The sequence below is a fragment of the Pteronotus mesoamericanus genome, unplaced genomic scaffold (genome assembly GCF_021234165.1).
Source record: "Pteronotus mesoamericanus isolate MK-2021 breed Mesoamerican mustached bat unplaced genomic scaffold, CSHL_Meso_final contig_25, whole genome shotgun sequence".
Classification (NCBI taxonomy): domain Eukaryota; kingdom Metazoa; phylum Chordata; class Mammalia; order Chiroptera; family Mormoopidae; genus Pteronotus; species Pteronotus mesoamericanus.
In genome coordinates, this window is record NW_026555105.1 from 7773400 (window position 1) to 7792129 (window position 18730).

Below are 18730 nucleotides of genomic sequence, written 5' to 3' on the forward strand. Positions count from 1 at the left end.
GAAGGTTAATCCATCTCCAAGCCTGTTTCTTTATCTGCACAATGGTGATAATAGTACCTGCCTCATAGGGGTGTAGTGAAGAGACAGTGTTCAGTACACAGAATATCTCATACACAGGTCATGCTAAGTGACAGCTTTTAGTTCTAGGCCCTCAACAGAATAGAGTAAGAATTCCTCACTCCATGGTGCCAAGTTAGTGGTCTGGGGGCAGACGGTGCTATTGAGGGAAGAGACAGGAATACAACAGACTGGTTTTTTACCCCAGCCCCCAAAATACTTCTTCCACTTGGTATGTTCTTTATGTAAAAACTAAGCAGCAAGAGGGAGCTTTGGCAGACCGACTGTTTTAATATACAAATGACAGAGACTTCAAGTTTTAAAGAATTTTTTTTTACAAACACGGAAAAGACCAAGCCAGGATGACTTCCCACAAGGAAGTGATCTAAAGGCCACCCCACGAACTTCTTCAGGCCACTGCAGCTACTTCCTCCTCCTGTACCTATTAAGAAAATCAGAGGGGGTCAAATACATGGTGACAGAAGAAAACTAGACTGGGTTGTGAGCACACAAGGCAATATACAGAAGATGTATTATAGAATGGTACACCTGAAACATGTCATTAACCAATGTTACCCCAATAAATTTAGTTTTAAAAAAATCAACAGAGTAAAAGACCAACCCCTGAGGCCAGAAACCCATGAAAGTTTTCTCTAATCTCCAAGAGTCATAACCTTGGGTTCCCCAAAACTGCAAACATTACCTGGAATTAGATTTAAAGTTTCCGCCTCGTCTCTGGTGCGGCAAGCCTAACTGTTTTCTTTCTTCAAAGGAGGGGCTGTGGGTGAAAGGACAAGACGCTGAAATGGCAAGCTGTTGGAAATGTGGGTGGTCTCACCCTCACCCCAGCCAGCTCCCACACGAAGCAGCAGGATCAACAGGTGCATCATTTTCAGGTCCTGAGGTTCTCAGTGTGTGTGTTTCAACCTGATAATACAGGTTTGTGGAAATCAGGGCCCAGCTTTAAAACAAGACTGGAAGAGGCCCTCCCTTCTCATGTATAATATATAATAAAACTACTTGGGAAGCATAATCTACCCCTACCCCTACCCAGGCCTAGAAGATGAGTGGATAACACATTCCCAGGAGGAAACCAGGATCCATTGGGGTTCTATCACTCTCCTGAGGTAAAGCTCTATTACTCAACCAAAAATGTGCCATTTTACCTTCAAGGCAAGAGGGCCTCAACACCTATTTCCTCCTGTTCTCACCTTGGGATCCACAGGTGGGTTGGTGGGAGGGCAGGCAGACAGAAGCCCTTGAAATGATACAAGCTATAGGTATATGAGAATTGGGACTGAGGAAGGAGGGATGGGACTCAGCTTTCATAAGAATGCCAAGAGCTCCATAACGACTTAAAACCCTACCCAGCTCGATACTGTTTCAGGGCCTTCTTGCTTGTGTTGGTGAGTTCTTCATCAAATACAGATTTCTTCACCTGTTTTTGCTTCTTGGCTGTGCAGAGAGAGGATGGGTTAGATAAATCCTCTTTGGCTCAAGCTCCTAAACCCCTTAAGCTCACGGTGATGGTTACAAGTTCAGTGGATGCTCTGGACTCATGATTTATTGATATGAAGGTGAGACATAAGATTCTGGCAGAAAAGAGGTAAGGAATGAGAAGTGCCAGATGTGAAGGAACCACTCCAAAGTGAAATGGACCCCTTACACGTGAAATGGGCCAAAGACCATCCTCACTTCATTCTACCCTGATCCTCATGTACCTCCAAGTGGCAATTGGTAAGGACTTAGGCTTCAGTGTCCAAAAGACCTGGTTTCAAATCCTAGGTATTCCTCCTAACCACAGGGTCACTTTACCACTTGGAGCCAATAAAGGTACAGCTGTATACACTAGTACATATTTCTGACTCAAAAACTATGGGTTATCATCAACCCTCTAATTTTCTCCCTGACCACAAGTACAGATTTCAGAGAGAGCCTTCCTACCAGCCCCTGTGGGCTCCCCATATGCCTACCAGGGCCTCTCACTGGCTCCTCCTCAGGCATTGCTCGGGCCCGCTTGGCTCTCCGATTCCTCTTGGCCAGCCGCTCAGCAAACATCTGTGCCTTGAGGATTTCAAACTGGGACCTTTCCTCTGCCTGGAGAGAGGATGACATGTGAGTATGGGACAGACCAGGCTGCTTTTGACGCATTCCACTGGGCAAGGGCCCAACTCCAAAGGGGAAGCCACTCACCGTCATCTCCCCCTTTTTCTTGGCATCCTTTATAAACTTCTTCCTTTTCTTCTTTCCTCTTAAGGCCAAGTCAAACTCCTGAAGAGCCTTAGCAACTGGGATGAGAAGAAAGCATGAGATTTCAGGTACTGTTTTGTATCCTTCTTTAAACTTACATTAAGAAGTGCACATGTTTTAAAAAGATTTTATTTATCTTTTAAGATGGGGAAAGGAGGGAGAAAGAGAGGGAAAGAAACATGGATGTGTGAGAGAAATATTGATTGGCTGCCTCTCACAGGTCCTCAACTGGGGACCCAGCCTGCAACCCAAGCCTGTGCCCTCACTGGGAATCGAACTGGCAACCTTTTGGTCCGCAGGCCAGTGCTCAATCCACTGAGCCACACCAGCTAGGGCAGAACTGCACGTATTTTAATATGGTGCATAAGGGCTTAAAATGAGAAGCAGCAATCACTTCCTTTCTTGGTGATTAGCTCCATCTCACTAATTAACATGTTTGTTCCACAATTTCTTGACTAATCCATTTGAGACATTCATTATCTACCTTGTGTTGTGCAAGATGAGGATTTAGTTCACTTATTCCCCCACACGACTTCCCACAATATAGTCATAACTCTATTTTTAACATAGAAATTTAACATACATATACCCTAATGTTTTGTCCTATCATATATAGGCAATATTTCTTAAATTGCTGGTACAGTCTCTTTGGAGGGTAATTTTACAATCCCTAACAAAATAATATGTACATATAACCTCTGACCTACAAATCTACTTTAAGGAATTTATCCTGCAAATTAAATATATTTACTTAATTGTGAAAGGGCATCTGTACAAAGTTACTCACTATATGGCTTGTTGATAATAGCTTAAAGGATTAGAAACAATCTCAATGTCTCTCAACAGGGGACTAATTAAACAAATTATAATTGACCCATTTGATGGAAGACCACATAGGCATATTTGTTAAACAGAGAAAGAAAAGAAAGAAAGAGGCTATATGTGTGCCTATAAAAAATGATCTCCAAGCTATAAAATCAGCTGAAAAAAGCAAGGTGTAGAACAATGTGAATTCATTTGTGTTCTTAAAAAATAGAGTGAAAGGGAGTATCTAAAAGTATCTTTCTGATCTTTCTTTTTAGTTGTGGCAAAATATATAACAAAATTAGTCAATTTATCCATTCTTAAGTGTACAATTCAGTAGCATTAATTACATTCACAGTATTGCACAACCATCACCATTGTCTAACACTTTTTCATCATTCCAAACAGGAGCTCTGTAATTGTTAATAGCTCCCTCCCCTGACCCCTGGTAATCTCTATTCTACTTTCTGTGTCTATGAATTTACCTATCTAGGTATCTCATATATATTTGGAATCATATATATTTGTCCTTTTGTGTCTGGATTAGTTCACTCAGCACATTTTCATGGTTCACATTTGCAGCATGCACCAGAACTTCATTATGGCTGAAGAATATTCATTGTATGTACACACATTTTGTGTCTCCATTCATATGTTGATGGACATGAGTTGCTCTCGCCCTTTGGCTATTGTGAATACTACCTTCAATGAACACTGGCATATAAGTATCCATTTGAGTTCCTGTATTCAGTTCTTTAGGATATAGACCTAGAAGTGGAATTGCTGGGTCCTATGAATTCTATGTTTAGCTTTTGGAGGAACCTTGCCGACATACTTTTTTCCTTCTTCCTCTCTTCTTTGGTCTGGAACCAGCTCCTCTCAGGCTCATGGTTCTGTGCCTCCTTCCCCTTCTCCAGGAGCCGCTTTGCTGTGTTAATCTGTGGGGATAGCAAGAGGGTGCCTGCCATGGAACCTATATTTGATAATATAGAACATGGCAGCTGCAGGAAGCCACCATCTGCAAATGCTCAGGGCTCTGATGATCTGTTCGCAAACACAGGATTTCAGAGGGGCTGATGCAGTGGGCTTACCAAGTGGCACTGGGGACTAGAGCCCTCCATACAGCCTCACCTGGGCTTCCGACTGCTGCATCTCCCTTTCTTCAGCCTCTAGCTGTAGAACTGCATACACGTCTTTCTCCATTTTCTCAATCTTGTCCCGAAATTTCAGGATGACATCTTAAGGGAGGATAACAAAAAAGATTTTAAAATAAGGGTAAAGATTATGTAGCTTATGAAAATAATATAGATGTGTACTTAGTGACTTAGAAGACTGGTTTGTTTGTTTTATGTGTGACTTCTCTGCTTAACAAGCCACCAGGCCCGGCCAAAGGTCTCATGTTGCCCTTAAAATAAATTCCAAACTCCTAAGCATGGGCCCCGCTGACCTCTCTGACGTTCTGTCTCCTTCTCACTCACCATGCCCTGGACCCTCCCATCTTCCTTCCCTGTATGCACACACGAAGTCTGTTCCTGAGTCAGAGGCTTTGCCCTGGTGTTCTCTGCTTCACACGCTCTGTCCTCAGACCACTCGTGGCCACCTCATTCTTGTCAGCTAAGACTCATTTCAAATGCCATCTGTTCAGAGGCCTTTCCTGAACAGCTTTTCTAAAGTAGGCACCTCTCCCCCTGTAGTTCTCAGTCACAACTTAGACTGCTTATTTATTATGTCTGTCTCACCAGAGGATCAGCTGATTTTTTTCCTGCTGTATCTCCAATACCTAAAGTAGCATAAATAGCACGAGGCACAGAGCAGTACTCAACAATTGTTTGCTAGTTAAATGAATTAAATAAAGAAAAAGACAGACATATTACGAATGGAAAAAACATCAGAAAGGATATGTATGGCCCTGGCTGGTGTGACTCAGTGGATTGAGTGCTTGACCTGTGAACCAAAGGGTCGCCGGTTCTATTCCCAGTCAGGGCACATGCCTGGGTTGTGGGCCAGGTCCCCAGTAGGGGAAGTGCAAGAGGCAACCACACAGTGATGTTTCTCTCCCTCTTTCTTCCTCCTTTCCCCTCTCTCTAAAAATATATAAATAAGATCTTTAAAAGAAAAGAAAGGATATGTATCTAAAATTACAGTAGTGAGTTCCTTGCCATACAATTACATTATTGTTCTTATTTACTAATTTCCAACACCAAATATGTATTATTTTTGCAACTTTAAAAAACACTAAAAAAGGATGTGCATTATATGACTCCTATGGATAAGAAGAACAAAAAGTATGCAAGATAACCAAAAAGAATGAGTGCTGATCTCCTCCCTACCTTCTGCCCCTCAAGGACTAGGGGCAGGAAGAAATCAGTGGGGATTTTGCCCTAAGCAGAGCTTTTTCCCCGCAAAGGTTGGAAAATACCTACGAATGAGGCACTTGGGACACAAATCTATCTTGAGTCTCTTTCACACACAAAGAGACTGAGATTGGGCGAGGTGCAACCTGTCCAGGGTCACTCAGCAAGGAAGTAGCAGAGATTCAAATCTGGCTCCTGACTGCAAAGCTCTTGCTCTGAGCCATTATCTCCTGCCCCTGCCCTGTCCCACAGGGTCTGACCTAGGACCATGCCCCACCTACCCAAACCACCCTGAACTGCTGCAGTGGTGCCTGCTTACCTTGGGGAAGTATCCGGGCTTTCACGGGGGCCTTGGCAGCCTTCACGATCTCCTTCAGCATCTTTCGCTCCTCTTCTCCCACCAGAGAGACTGAGCGCCCAGCTCTGCCGGCACGTGCTGTTCGCCCCACCCGGTGGACATAATGCTTGATGGTGTTGGGCATTGTGAAGTTGATTACCTGGAAGGTCAAAATAGATCATTGGCCATACCTGGGAGTTAGGGAAGAAAAGGAACACAAGGAGGCAAAAAGACTCCCACCAAAAGTTCAAGGAAGATAGTCTGCTCACCGTTTTGACCCCCTCGATGTCAAGCCCACGGGCTGCCACATCTGTGGCCACAAGGATATCAATCTGTTCATCCTTAAAGCGCCTGGAAATAGCCACAGAAAGATGTTCATTCAGATTCCCAGCCCCAATAATGCTCTGCAAGAGCCTGAGCCCACAGAAAGACCACAGATCCATTTGAAGTCAAGCAGCAGAATGCAGACTACCATAGTGGGGACAGATCCTAAATGTTGGCCCATTGATATTTATACTCCCCCTTGGTCCATAAAGTGGAGCAAATATCATTTTGTGTGTACCCCTTATGCAGTAATTCCTATACAGATAAAAGTTTGGAAAGTGCAGAGCTAGGCTATAGGATGTAGCATATGCAAATATCTCAGCATTCAAAGCAGCTTTTCTTTAATAAACAATTCTCAGCTGCCTATGATAAATGGGGATAGGTGGGAGAGCTCTAAAGGGTTCCTCCTTGCCTACCAGGCTGACTCCGTTTTGTGAGAATTAAACAGAATCACACATAAAGGCACACCACACAGGGCCTGGCAAAGTAAATGGTCAAGAAATGGCAGCCAGCTTTGATTCCAACTCTCCTTCTATCAGACCCAGGTTGTCCACTGCTCTGGAGCAGCTGTAGAGAACAACAGAAGCCAAATTGTCCCAAGTCAGAATCTCCTGCTCCACTTGGCAGCTCCTGCGCCCAAGCCCTGGGGCATGAGTACCATCTTCTGTGAGACCACAAAGTCGGAGTTCTGAATGTATCTAAGACGTGACCTTGCAGGGGGACTGTGCTACCTGCGTCCCTGCTATTGCTCCAACATGACTTCTGGGGGTATTTTCCCTCTTTCAAATGATAAGAACCCCTGTGACCTGCCCACAGAAGGGTGGATGGGAGCCAGCCCCCACTCCAGGCTTTACCGGAGGGCCTCCAGCCGCTGTGTCTGCGACAGGTTGCCGTGGAGCTCGCCCACCTGCAGCCCCATGAGGCCCAGGAGGATGTGCATGCGGTGGGCCTGCTTCTTGGTCTGGGTGAACAGCATCACGTGGTCGGTGAAGGTCCTTGTCAACAGAGCTGGCAAGGAGAGAAGAGTGAGCCAGCAGCCATCTCCAAAACATACGCCCCCCCTCACCTGCCAAGTGCTGCTGTGCCTGGCACCAGGGAGGCAGGCAAGGTCCCTGCCCCTGTGAAGCTCACATTCCAGAGCAGAGAGAGAGAAGCGGGCCCCTGATCGCCGAGGGTGATAAATGTTGGTGAGAGGGTGAAGGGAGGGTGAGGAGGTAGCTTCGTCACTGGTCTCTTTTAATCTGAATGACACGGCAGGCTCACCCAGGAGAAGGTTTTGGGAGAGACTCCAGCCACAGGAGGGAGCAAACAAAGAGGCCCCGAGGAGGACAAGCTTGTGGGTTTGAGAAAGTGAAAGCAGGCGAGTGTGGCTGGAGCTTCAGGAGCAAACGCAAAAAGGCCAGACCCAGAGGGTCTTACAGGACTCACTAGGGAGTGCAGATTTTAGTCTGAGAGCAACGGAAGGTACCAGATGGCTTTAAATAAAGAAGTAATGGGCAAATGCTCATTTGTAAACAAATGTTTTAAATGACCTGCAGCATGGAGAGTGGATGAAAGGAGAACAGCCACCTAAGAGGCTGCTGCAATAGCAGTGGCCTGGACTGAGGGCCAGAAGGGCAGTGGGGGAAGTGGCTGGGAGCTCAGCAGGACATAGGGACTGGATGGTGGGAGGGAGGTGAGGCGATAGAAAAAAAAAAGGCTCACATTGAAAGTGATGGGCTGAAGGAACGACAGCACCACGCACTGGGTCGGGGGACACTGAATGGAGGCGGCTTTAGGGCAGAACCCCAGTGCTCCAGTGTGGCACTCGAGAGGCCATGGGACTCAAGCACCCCAACCTGCCCAGTCCCATCCAGGGCTTTCACCTGCCACGATGGCTTCCCGGTCCCCTTCCCGATTCGGCCGGATCCGGATGAATTCCTGCCGCAGGAAGGGGGCCACATCCGTGTTGCTGTTCACAAATATCCGAACAGGGTTCTTCAGGGAGACAGAAGCCAGATCTTTGACCTGCCAGGCACAAAGACAGGCATGCTCACCAGCCTGCCAGCGGGGCAGAGAGGGAGGCAAGCCCGTGCTCGCCCCAGGTCCCGTCCCCAGCCCAGGCTGGGTCACTGTACTGCCTTCTCCATTCACCCCACCCAGATTCCCCATGGCCCACCTCATCCGTCATTGTGGCTGAGAAGAGCATGGTTTGGCGATGGTGGGAACACATTCGGATGATCTCCTTCATCTGCTCCTCAAAGTACTCATCCAGCATCCTGGTGAGCAGGGAAGGGAAGGAATCAAGAGAGAAGCTCGCTCCTGTCGCAGCGAGGGGCAGAGAACAATGTTTGATGTTGTCATTGATTATGTTTCAGGCTCACTTATTTACTTATATGAGCATCAACAAGATTCACTAAGAATTATCATTTGACCACATTTGCTTAATCTTTTTTCTTTTTTGGTTTGGCTGAATTATTTGCAAATAGTTGTAGACATCATGACACCTTATGCCAAAATATTTCAACACACATTCCCTGAGAACAATGACCTTCTATCACACCCAAGAGTTTTAAGGGTTTGAATAACATGTAAAGTACAAAAGCTTCCTAACCTTTCTTAAGTATCATTTTGTAGTTGTCTTTTTAATTTTTTTAGTCTAGGAGCCAAAATTCCTGTGTTGCATTTGGTTGGCATGTCTCTTTAGTCTCCCTTAGCCTAAAAAAGTCCCCTCGGCAGGAAGAACGTGCGGGGATACGGATGTGCACCTCATTCCCACTGCATCAGGAGACAAAGATCTTCAGTGAGTCCCAGAACCACTGATGTTGAGTGTGATCCGTTGGCTAAGGGGGGATCTGCCAGCTCTCCCTTCTGGTTAAGGAACCTTTCTCTCTTTGTAGGTAATAGTAATCTGTGAGATTACTTTGACTTTTAACTGACACAGTCCTTTATAGTATTTCTGCCTCCAGGTCAGGTTCCTGTTGAGAATCAGGTATTAATTACATTTAGTTGTCGTGTCTCCTCAGTCACTTCAATCTGAAACTTCCAGAGCCTTTTCTGGTCTTTTGAGAGGCTGATATGTTTTGGGTGTTTTTTTAATTTAATTTTTTATACATTATTTTTTTTTATGATTCTGATGTATTTGAAGAATATAATTCCCTTTCCCTTTAAAACCTAAATCAGATCATGTTCCCTTTACTTCCATTAGGCTTCAAGAATGGTTCATTTGCTCTGTCGGTCAGTCAGTCATTCAACACTCACTGAGCATCTGCTAGATTCCAGATGCGGCCCTTGCACTGAGATGAGCAGCAAGCCGCACAGAGCTGGCCCTTGATGGATAGGACATTGTAGGGGAGAGGCAGGACACAACTGCCACACGAGCACTCAGGTAACAAAGAGGGGGCCAGCGAGGCACAGCCCCTTGGAGAAGGTAAGGTAGGAAGGGGAGGGTGAGGCGGTGGTGTTTGGGGAGGCCAGGACTTGTTACGGAGAGTGGCCAGTAAAGACCCTTCAGAGAAGTGACAACTGGAGCAGAAACCTGAGGAGGTAGAGGAAGTCATTCCAAGCTGAGGGAATGACAAATGCAGAAACCCCAAAGTGGGCAAGTGCTGACAGAATTTATCTATGGGCGTCTTGTGGGTGTGGAAACAAAGAGGTAAGCGTGATGTCAAGAATTTTGGCTGGAACAATCGGAAGGAATGGGCTGCTGTTTACAAGACGAAAAGAAAGAGGGCGAGGCATACTGATCAGAGCTTGGTTAATGGAGATGCTGCAATTGGGGGTAAACCTGAACAGGTTTTTGTGGCTTCCTTCCCCTGCCCCCACCTCTCTCATTAGTCTAGGTCATTAAGACTTTATTCTGTTCGGTCATAAAGAAAAGAGGTGAGCAGCTGGGACACACAGGAGAGAGAGAGGAGGAGGAGGGGGCGAGCGAGCCCCTTGGCTGTCAGTGAAACGCGCACTGTGCCCTGGCACTTAACCCACCAACCTCCTGCCTGAATCCTCAACACCATGAGGCTGGTGCTATTCTTATCCCCTGCTGACAAACCAGAAAAAGCTTTGCTTTGAGAATCTAAGTGATGTTTCCAAATCTCAGTTAGGAAGTGGCAGAGCCAGGATTTGATCTACCTTCCCTTTTAACCATCATCTTACAGTAAGAGAAAGAGAGCAGGACAATCTGGGCTAAGGATAGATGAAGTGTGAGCAAGCGAACTAGGGAGAGCCACGAAGAGTAACACAGGGTGGCAGGTTCCTGTCGGGGGGCTGTGGCCCTTCGGGACCCTGGATGAGTACCTATCGGCCTCATCCAGGATGAGCACCTCGATGCTGCTCAGGTGGAAGGAAGGACAGTTGTGGAGGTGATCAATGAGCCGGCCCGGGGTGGCGATGAGGATGTCCGGTGCTGCCCGCAGGGCCGCTTCCTGAGACTTTACATCCAGGCCGCCTGTGAAGAAAAGAGCCCCACCAGGCAGCCAGTTCAGTCATTCAATGGCATTGACCGAGCTCTGCCACCTGCCAGGTCGCACACCAGATGCAGAGGAAACAGCAGAGAATACAACTGACAAAGGCCCCATGTATGTGGATTTTACAATCTGTTTGGAGAGACAGATTATTTAATTACAGTTGTGTTAAATGCAAAAGTCAAAACAGAGGATGACACAAAGGCACTTCGGATTCAAGCCTCTAGGGCCTGAGAGGGGCAACTGCAAAACTGATGTCTTTCTGTATTGTCTTTGATGCCCCATGGCACGAGGAGGGTAAAATGAAGTTAAGTAACACTATCATGTAACATCGTCAGAAAAATTCTGCCCAAACAGAGTTCATGCAAAGCAGAAATTATATCCTAAATTTGTTTAGTACCAAGAAAAAACTGTTTTACATAATTTTGAAGTTTCATTCTGTAAGACTGGTTAAGTCTCAATCAAACCCCTTTGCTTCCCCTTCCCTGCTATCTACTATAAAAACACACTGTCCACCTAAGTGGATTCAATCACATAAAGGCTTCCTTGGCACCTGTGAACCTCAGATGACGGGGCAAATCCATCCTCCACCACATCATGCTGCCTCAGGGGCTGGCTGCCCGCAGCCAGACACTCACCCACAGCCAGGCAGGTGGTGATGTTGCAGAACTGGGCCAGCTGCCTGACGACCGAGTGCACCTGGATGCCCAGTTCTCGGGTGGGAACCAGCACCAGCACGCGGGTCACTGGAGCCTGGCGAGGTTTGTAGATCAGACGCTCCAAGACAGGCAGTGCAAAAGCAGCAGTTTTACCTGAAGGCAAGAGCAGGAAGAAAACAAGGCGAAGAAACCTTCATTCCCTTCAAGGTTTTAGGTTTTCACCTGTGCAAAGAAGTACATTACGGGTCACTGGTTGCAGGGGAGCCAGTGAAGGTCCTCTTCATTTAATTCTATCAGGGTATCTTCTTGGCCAGGACCACCTATCTCTTCCATAATAGGCCCTCATCATAGGAGTAAAAATTTTCTAAAAGGATGTTCAGTGCAATAGTGTATATTAGTGCAGTTAACTATATAGTAAAAAAACAGTCATCTAATAAAATACTCTGCAACCATTTTTAAAAAAGGAAAGAGTATTTAAAGAAATAGGAAAATATAGAGTAAGTTTTTTAAGAGGGAGCTATTAAACAGAGTATATACTGTTTTATGTTAAAAATTATATTTACATATTTAACAAAGTGGCCTTTTGGTGAGTCAACCTAGAGCCTGTTCTAGGTTGAACATCCTCCTCCTGCCTGTTGCCCACCCAAGTCCCTGTTTTTTCACCTGTCCCAGTGGCTGCACAGGCACAGAGGTCCTTCCCCAACAGTCCCACGGGGATACACGCCTTCTGGATCGGGGTGGGCTGCTTGAAGTTCATGGCTGTAATGGCCTGAAGGAAAAAGAGAGAGTTAGACAGAGGGGCAGGGGGAGTCTCAGGATGAAACAAACAAGGCAGGTTTCCAAACAAGTGGCAAGTATTTCAGTCCATCCCAGCCAGTCAACCTGCAAACACTCGCTGTGCCGCTTGTGTGTGGGGCACTGTTCTCGGCACTGAGAATATAGCAGTAAACAAAAGAAATAAAAACACTGACTTCAGCAGTCTTACACTTGGATGCGGGGAGGGGGGAACAAGAAAAAACAGACCAAAAACGAACACATGTCATATGAAGATAATTGCCATGGAGAAAGGCAGGAAGGGAGGGTGGGTGCAGGGAGGGAATGAGTGCGGTTTACAGTAGGGTTGTCAGGGAAGGTCTCATTGAGCAGCAGTTACTAAGTAGAACCCCGAAAGCAGCAAGGAGCAATGAGAGGAGATTTGTGAAAGAATCTCCCAGGCAGGGGGAACACCAAGTGCAAAGGCCCTAAGAAATAAGATGCCTGACATATCTGATAGCCAGAGCAGAATGGGTGCTGAGAGACATCATCAGAGGCACCTAGAAGGGGCCAGGCCTTACAGGCCACGATGGAACTTTCTGGTGAAGAGATTCTCTGGCAGCTGTGCAGGCGACGGAGTTTAGGGAGGCAAAGAGCCTAGTTACAGGGCAAGGCTGCAATGATCCCATGGTTGTCAAAACAAGCGACTACCTTCAGGAGAGGGCGGGAAAGGTTCATGTCCTGGAATGAGAGGTTTTCATCATACTGAGACGCATCTTCAAAAAATCCTCCTGCTTCCTACACCAGAAAAATCAAAAGACAGAATGAGAACTTGGCAAAAAGGGCCCAAGAAAACAAACTGACCTTAAAATCCTCTGCGGTTGCAAAAGCAAGCTGCACACTTTTTCCCCAGCCCATGCTCACCTGTCCCGTCTTCTTCTTCTTCTTCCGCTCCTTTACTTTGAGTGTGTCTATGGAGAAAAACAGAGCCGATAACCAAGGGATTATACTTACTGAGCACTTACAATGTACTAGACACTGTCCAGAGTGCTTTACGTGGCTAGCTCACTGAATCCACTCAACAACATGAGGGTGCGACTGTCATTAGCCTTGTTTCAAAGATGAAGTCACTGTGCAGCAGCGCAGGCAAGTGTCTCATTTAAGGTCAGACAGGAAGCAAGCTCGCCAAGTTCCAGAGACCAGCATCTCAACCACTATGCTATGTTACAATACTTTGGCTCTCATTTCTGCAATAAATATTTACAGAGCACCCACTACATGGTTGGACCCATCTGAGGTGGGATGTGGGAGACCTAATACCCAAATAAATTTGAGTCACAGAGGTTGCTGGCAGCTGTGTGAGGCTGGAGATGAGGAAAAGAGTCAACTCTGCCTACAAGGGACAATGCTAACAAAATCCCAAGAAAAAAGAGAAGCTAAAAGAAAGTAGTTCAACATGGAGATCTAAAATTTAACTGTGTAAAAGAGCATAGGAAATCCTACCAAGTAAAGGCAGACATTTTCCAATGTCCTCTTCCTGTTTCTAACAGCACCACAGTGTCACCTACCTGCTTTGGTGAGGATGTTCTCCTCAGCTGACGAGTAGTCAGTCTCTGATTCATCTTCTGAGCCTTCCTCATCTTTCCCGTCAAGGTCTTCCTGCTCCTCCGGATCAGATCCCTCCTTTGCTTCTTTCTCCTTCTCTGACTTCCCAGACTTGGCTTCTTTATCCTGGGGAGAAAAATGTATGATAAAGCAAAGCAACTACAAGCTTTAGGAAATCCAGAACCTATGAAGAGCAACAATACGCTCTGTGGATTCTTTGTGAATATTAACGGTGGTCACACGGAGAAACCAGCCTGCACCAGCCGGACTTCAACCCAGGCTTGAAGAGAAAGGGTGCACCGGGATCGAGAGTGCAGCTGCAGGCTCAACTATGAAGGGAGGTAACCGATTTGCTTTCTCACTTCTGTTTTCCTTTTCTTCCGAACTTTCTCAATCTTCTCATCTAACGTAGTGGCTGCCCTCTGCAGATAAAAATACAGAAATTAAAAGAACATGCATATGGGAAAGAGACAAAACAAGGTTTCTCTGAGGGTCAGATCTCAGCTATTAATATAGGAAAGGGTTGTCTGTCCTTGGGAAGATTAATCAATCCACAGATTATTCACAGCCAAAAGAAACATTGCATAAGCGGTCTACTTGTGAAAAAAACTTTAAATTATCTGGAACCAATAAGAACATCCATATTTTAGAAGGTGTTTACTATTTAGAATAATACAATTACCAAGAGATGTGGCACTTTATCTCAATACTACTTAGAAAAACTTCCCCTTGCCAGTCAGACATAATTTAGCCTATTAATTAAAATGTTGAAATCCAAGCAAATTCAGGTAATGCTGGATAGGGCTAAAATTTTAGAGAGAGAAATAGAAGGCTCTCTTTATGCATGCTCCAAGCTCCCTGAGCTGCTAGGGCACGTACCACAGCTACAGTTAACTGTGTAATTATTTGTCTAGTTATTTCTACCTTGCTAGACTGCAAGCTTTATAAGACCAAGTCTTTAATTACATTGGGTCCATATGAATAGAAAGAAAAAAAATAAAACCCTCTCAAGATGACCTTGAAGACAATGCTGTTTTATTTCATTCAGAACAAGGACCAGCAGAGTCTGGATTAAACTGCTCTGAGCAGTTTATCCGAGCAATATTTCTCTTTGAAATGCATGAAATAGAAAATAACCTTCATGCATCCTCTCACTTGTTAACCAGACCCAAAGAGAAGCATGGGATCTTGGCAAATAAGCAGATGACAATGGCATCTGTGGAGCTTGGACAATGCTTTGTGGGAACCAGAGACTCTAAACAGTAAGGTCACATGAGATTACCTGGCAAGTGACCGAAATGACAGTATCTGTGGGGCAGAGTCTGGCTGTCAAAAACATCTCTACCAAGGGTGCCGGCTAGATTGTTCTTTGTTACAAAGGTTACTTTCTAATATTCAAAACAAGGAGTGAATATCTAAAAAACAGACCATTTTTAACACAGCTATGTACATTTTTTTAAAATCAAACAACTTTTACGCAATGTTTGGTATTTCTAAACCGTTCAACTGGTATTATCAGATTTCCTTTAAGATTTTGTTTTTTCACATTTCAGTGTGAAAAATATCAAGAAGGGTCTCTCATCATATACACTAACGTTAGTCTGAGGTCACCATCCCCTCCTCCAAGAAAAGCTGTCATGGACATTTTTTTGGAGGCAATATTATTGATACTTTCAAATATCTGTAGATCTGAATGTGTTTGTAACTAAAGTCTGCAATAAATCTATTTTACGACATTTTGCACTTGTTTGGTTTTAACCAAGACTGTGGGTAACTTATGATCACTTTTCCCTAACCCCCATCAAAATGACACCGCATATTTCCAAAGGAGTTCCAATATCTGCTGAATTGTAAGCAGATGGCAAAAGGCAGCGAGCTCAGGGTTAGACCTTCTAACACACTGTCCAACCCCTAACAGCCCAAGGTCCGGAACTGCCTATCACCGTCAGCCTCACCTTCTTCTTGAGCTGGCTCATGATATCGGCCATGGCCCAGCTGCCATCGTACATCCCCTCCTTCTCAGTGAAAACGAAGTCAGGGTTGAAATCGGCACTGCGGTTCTTCTGCAAGGCTTTCTGCTTTCTGCCCAGCACAATGGGCCCCTGAGAACAGGGAGAAGACGGGTGATTGAGGGACTAAGATGAGAGGATGCTAGAAAAGGAAGAAAATGAGGGGACCCAACAAGAAAAAAGAGAACTCTACCAGGCAAAAATTGACAGATGACAAGAAACCAACCAGTCTATAATTGTTATGAGAGATTTTAACACACCTCTCTCAGTAACGATCAATCAAGCAGACGAAAACATGAGTACATCTGTCGAAAATGTAAACAGTACAATTTTTAAGCTTCGTTTCAGTGAACATAGGGAACACTGCACCTACCATTTCAGAATGAACTTTCTTTCTGAGCATGCATGGAATCATTGCAAAAACAGATCATGTGGTAGACCTTTAAGCAAATCTTTAATAAGTTTCAAAAATCAATATTATATAGAATCTGTTCTCTGACCACAATTCAATTAAGTTAGAACCAATAACAAAAGGATAACTTTAAAAACTCATACATTAGGAAACTGGAAAGAAGATTGGCTGATCTATGGCTTCAGGAGGATAAACTGAGAAGAAAAAACCTGGACCACCAAAAAGTGCTATATTGACTTTTATTCTTGAGTTAAACAATGTTATAAGAATTCTGACCCTAAATTTCATTGTTAGTAATGATTATCATTTCTCCGGCACCTAGTTTAACTACTGACAGTTGTACGGCACTTCATACTTGAAGTTTTGCTTTATCATTTGCTTTATTCATTTTTTATAATAGTTTTCCATTCAAGAATTAATTCTGGTTGCTAAGTGGAGAATACACTAGAAGGGGGCAAGAGAAAGAGCTGGAGACTAGGTATGTCAATACAATATTCTAGGTATCCAGTCACAAGATGTCTGTAGCCTGGACTAGGCTGGAAGCAGTGTGGATGGACAGAAAGAGAAAAGATTGAGATTCCTAAACTAACTTTCAGAACACTGAAGGACAAAGAGGAGGAGGAAGCTGTCAAAAATGACCCCAAGGTTTCTGGCTTGAGATGGAGCAGGTTGGGAGGTTAAGGGAGAGAGCAGAGTCCAGCTATGGAACAGTTAAACTTGGGGAGGCCATGGGACACCCAAATGGGGATATCAGCAGACCCGAGATCACAAAGGGGAAAACACTCCCCCTGGATCTTTGAAGAGCCAGCACTTTTTTCATGATATTGATCCCTTTTCAACTGCCATACTACTTAATGTCTGTAACCCCCTCCCCACTGCAACATAAGCTTCAGGAGAATGGTGTCCTTCTCCATCTTCTTCACTGTCATGTCCCGAATGCTCAATACGAGGTGTAACAAACAGAAATACTGAATAAATACTGGCCTAACGAACGAAAGGATAACCACAGCTCCTTAAGCAGGAACCAGGACTTGCCTCGCCTCTGGATCTCTATTACAAGGCTTACATTAAATATCAGTTCAGCGAATGAGTACTGAGTTCACCAAGGCGACACGGAATGGCACGGGCACAGTGCGGAGGTGAGGAAAAGGTAGCAGCGAGCTATCTGAGGAAGATCTTGGGATCCCCGTGACTCCCTTCTATGGATACAAGCCAGCCTGCCCCCAGGGGGATGCTGAGGATTTGGGGGCAGAGGAATCACAGGGAAGGGAAGCTAGTCAAGGAAACTTGACTACCCGTCGCTGCGCCCCAACCCCCGATCGGCTCATACCTCCTCCGCCTCGTCCCCGGAGTCAGACTCGGGATCCACAGGCACCTCGTCATCTTCGCCTATGGTGCCGATTAAACCCAGCTCCGCAAGCATGTTGCCGCAGCGGTTACTTCCGGAAACCAGCACCGCGGGGCAAGCCGGCCCGAACTTTTCCGCCACCGTCCCGCCGTCACTGTTTACATCACTTCCTTTTTGAAGAGGTCCACGCCAAACAGCCGTGCCCGAATTCTTAAGTGCGCACGCGGCAATACGGGGCGTGGTTTCTTGTGACAAAATCAAGCGGCGGGGCTCTGTCTTAGTCAAATTTCATTGTCTTGGTGCTCAGACATGATTGGAAACGTTGGGGTGTGCGAGGGGCCACAAAGTTCAAATGGGTGCGTGGATAAGCTTTCTGTACGTGTATATGTATGTACGAAAAATTGTGGAAGGTAATACAATAAACGTTAGCAGTTATTGTCTCTTGGGTGGTAGAGTTATGTTATTTTTATTTTCTTCTTAGATTTTTCCACAATAAACATTTTCATAAAAAAGATATAGGAATAACTAAAACACTTATAGGATGTTTACTATCTGCCAAGTACTGCTAAGTTCTTTTCCATGTGTTAATTAAATTAATCCTCACAGCAACCCTCGCAAAAATTACCATCACTCGCCATTTTACAGGTGAGGACGTAGGGGTAGCAAAGCCACAGAGACAGCTAGTAACTGAGCCAAGTTTAAAACCTAGGCAGTGGCTACAAGGTTCTTAGGAAAGTAAGTCTCAGGCTTACCAGAAACCTTTCCTCTCGTTTCTGTTTGTGGAAATATTGCTCTTAAATGCAGATTGTAATTATTTCCTCTGGACAAGGTTTCCTAAATATCACCTCCTCTGTCAAGCCCTCCTCGATTGCCCATCCTCCTTCATAGACCTTTGCTCCTTCCCTATCAACACATTCTACTTGCAACAGAGTTGTAGTTATACCACAAAGTAGGTTCAATTGTCTTTTCTTTTAACCACTAAAAGCTTTTCATGGGCTTAAACAGAAACTCTGTACCCATTAATCAATAACTCTCTATTCTCTCCCCAGTCCTTAGTCAACTCTTGTCTACTTACTATCTCTATGAATTTCCTATTCTAGACATTTCATATGAGTTGCAGTATACAATATTGGTCCTTTTGTGTCTGGCTTATTTCACTTAGCATACTGCTTTCAAGGTTCATGTGGAAGCATGTATCAGAATTTCATTATGGCTAAATAATGTTTTGTCGTAGTTCTGTACAACATTTTGTTTATCCACTTTTTTGTTGATGGACACTTGGGTTGTTTTCACCTTTAGGCTATTGTGAATACTGCTGCAATGAACATTGACATACAAGGATAAATTTGAGTCCCTCTTTTCAGTTCCTTTGGGTGTAC

The 18730-nt window shown here is 45.0% G+C and overlaps 1 protein-coding gene across 1 annotated transcript; it reads right to left on the bottom strand.

The window, feature by feature from the left end:
* Positions 1-341: 341 nt before the first annotated feature.
* Positions 342-17505, bottom strand: DDX27 (DEAD-box helicase 27). Its single transcript, XM_054573618.1, has 21 exons — positions 17334-17505; positions 15538-15684; positions 13945-14004; positions 13546-13708; positions 12902-12948; positions 12689-12775; positions 11888-11993; positions 11204-11377; positions 10399-10549; positions 8285-8384; positions 7992-8133; positions 6981-7134; positions 6072-6153; positions 5785-5962; positions 4243-4349; positions 3947-4049; positions 2251-2345; positions 2031-2154; positions 1425-1512; positions 761-835; positions 342-499 (listed from the first exon to the last, which is right to left on the bottom strand). The coding sequence occupies exons 1-21, from the start codon at positions 17424-17426 to the stop codon at positions 481-483; spliced, it is 2295 nt and encodes a 764-aa protein (XP_054429593.1). The 5' UTR covers positions 17427-17505; the 3' UTR covers positions 342-480.
* Positions 17506-18730: the final 1225 nt, after the last annotated feature.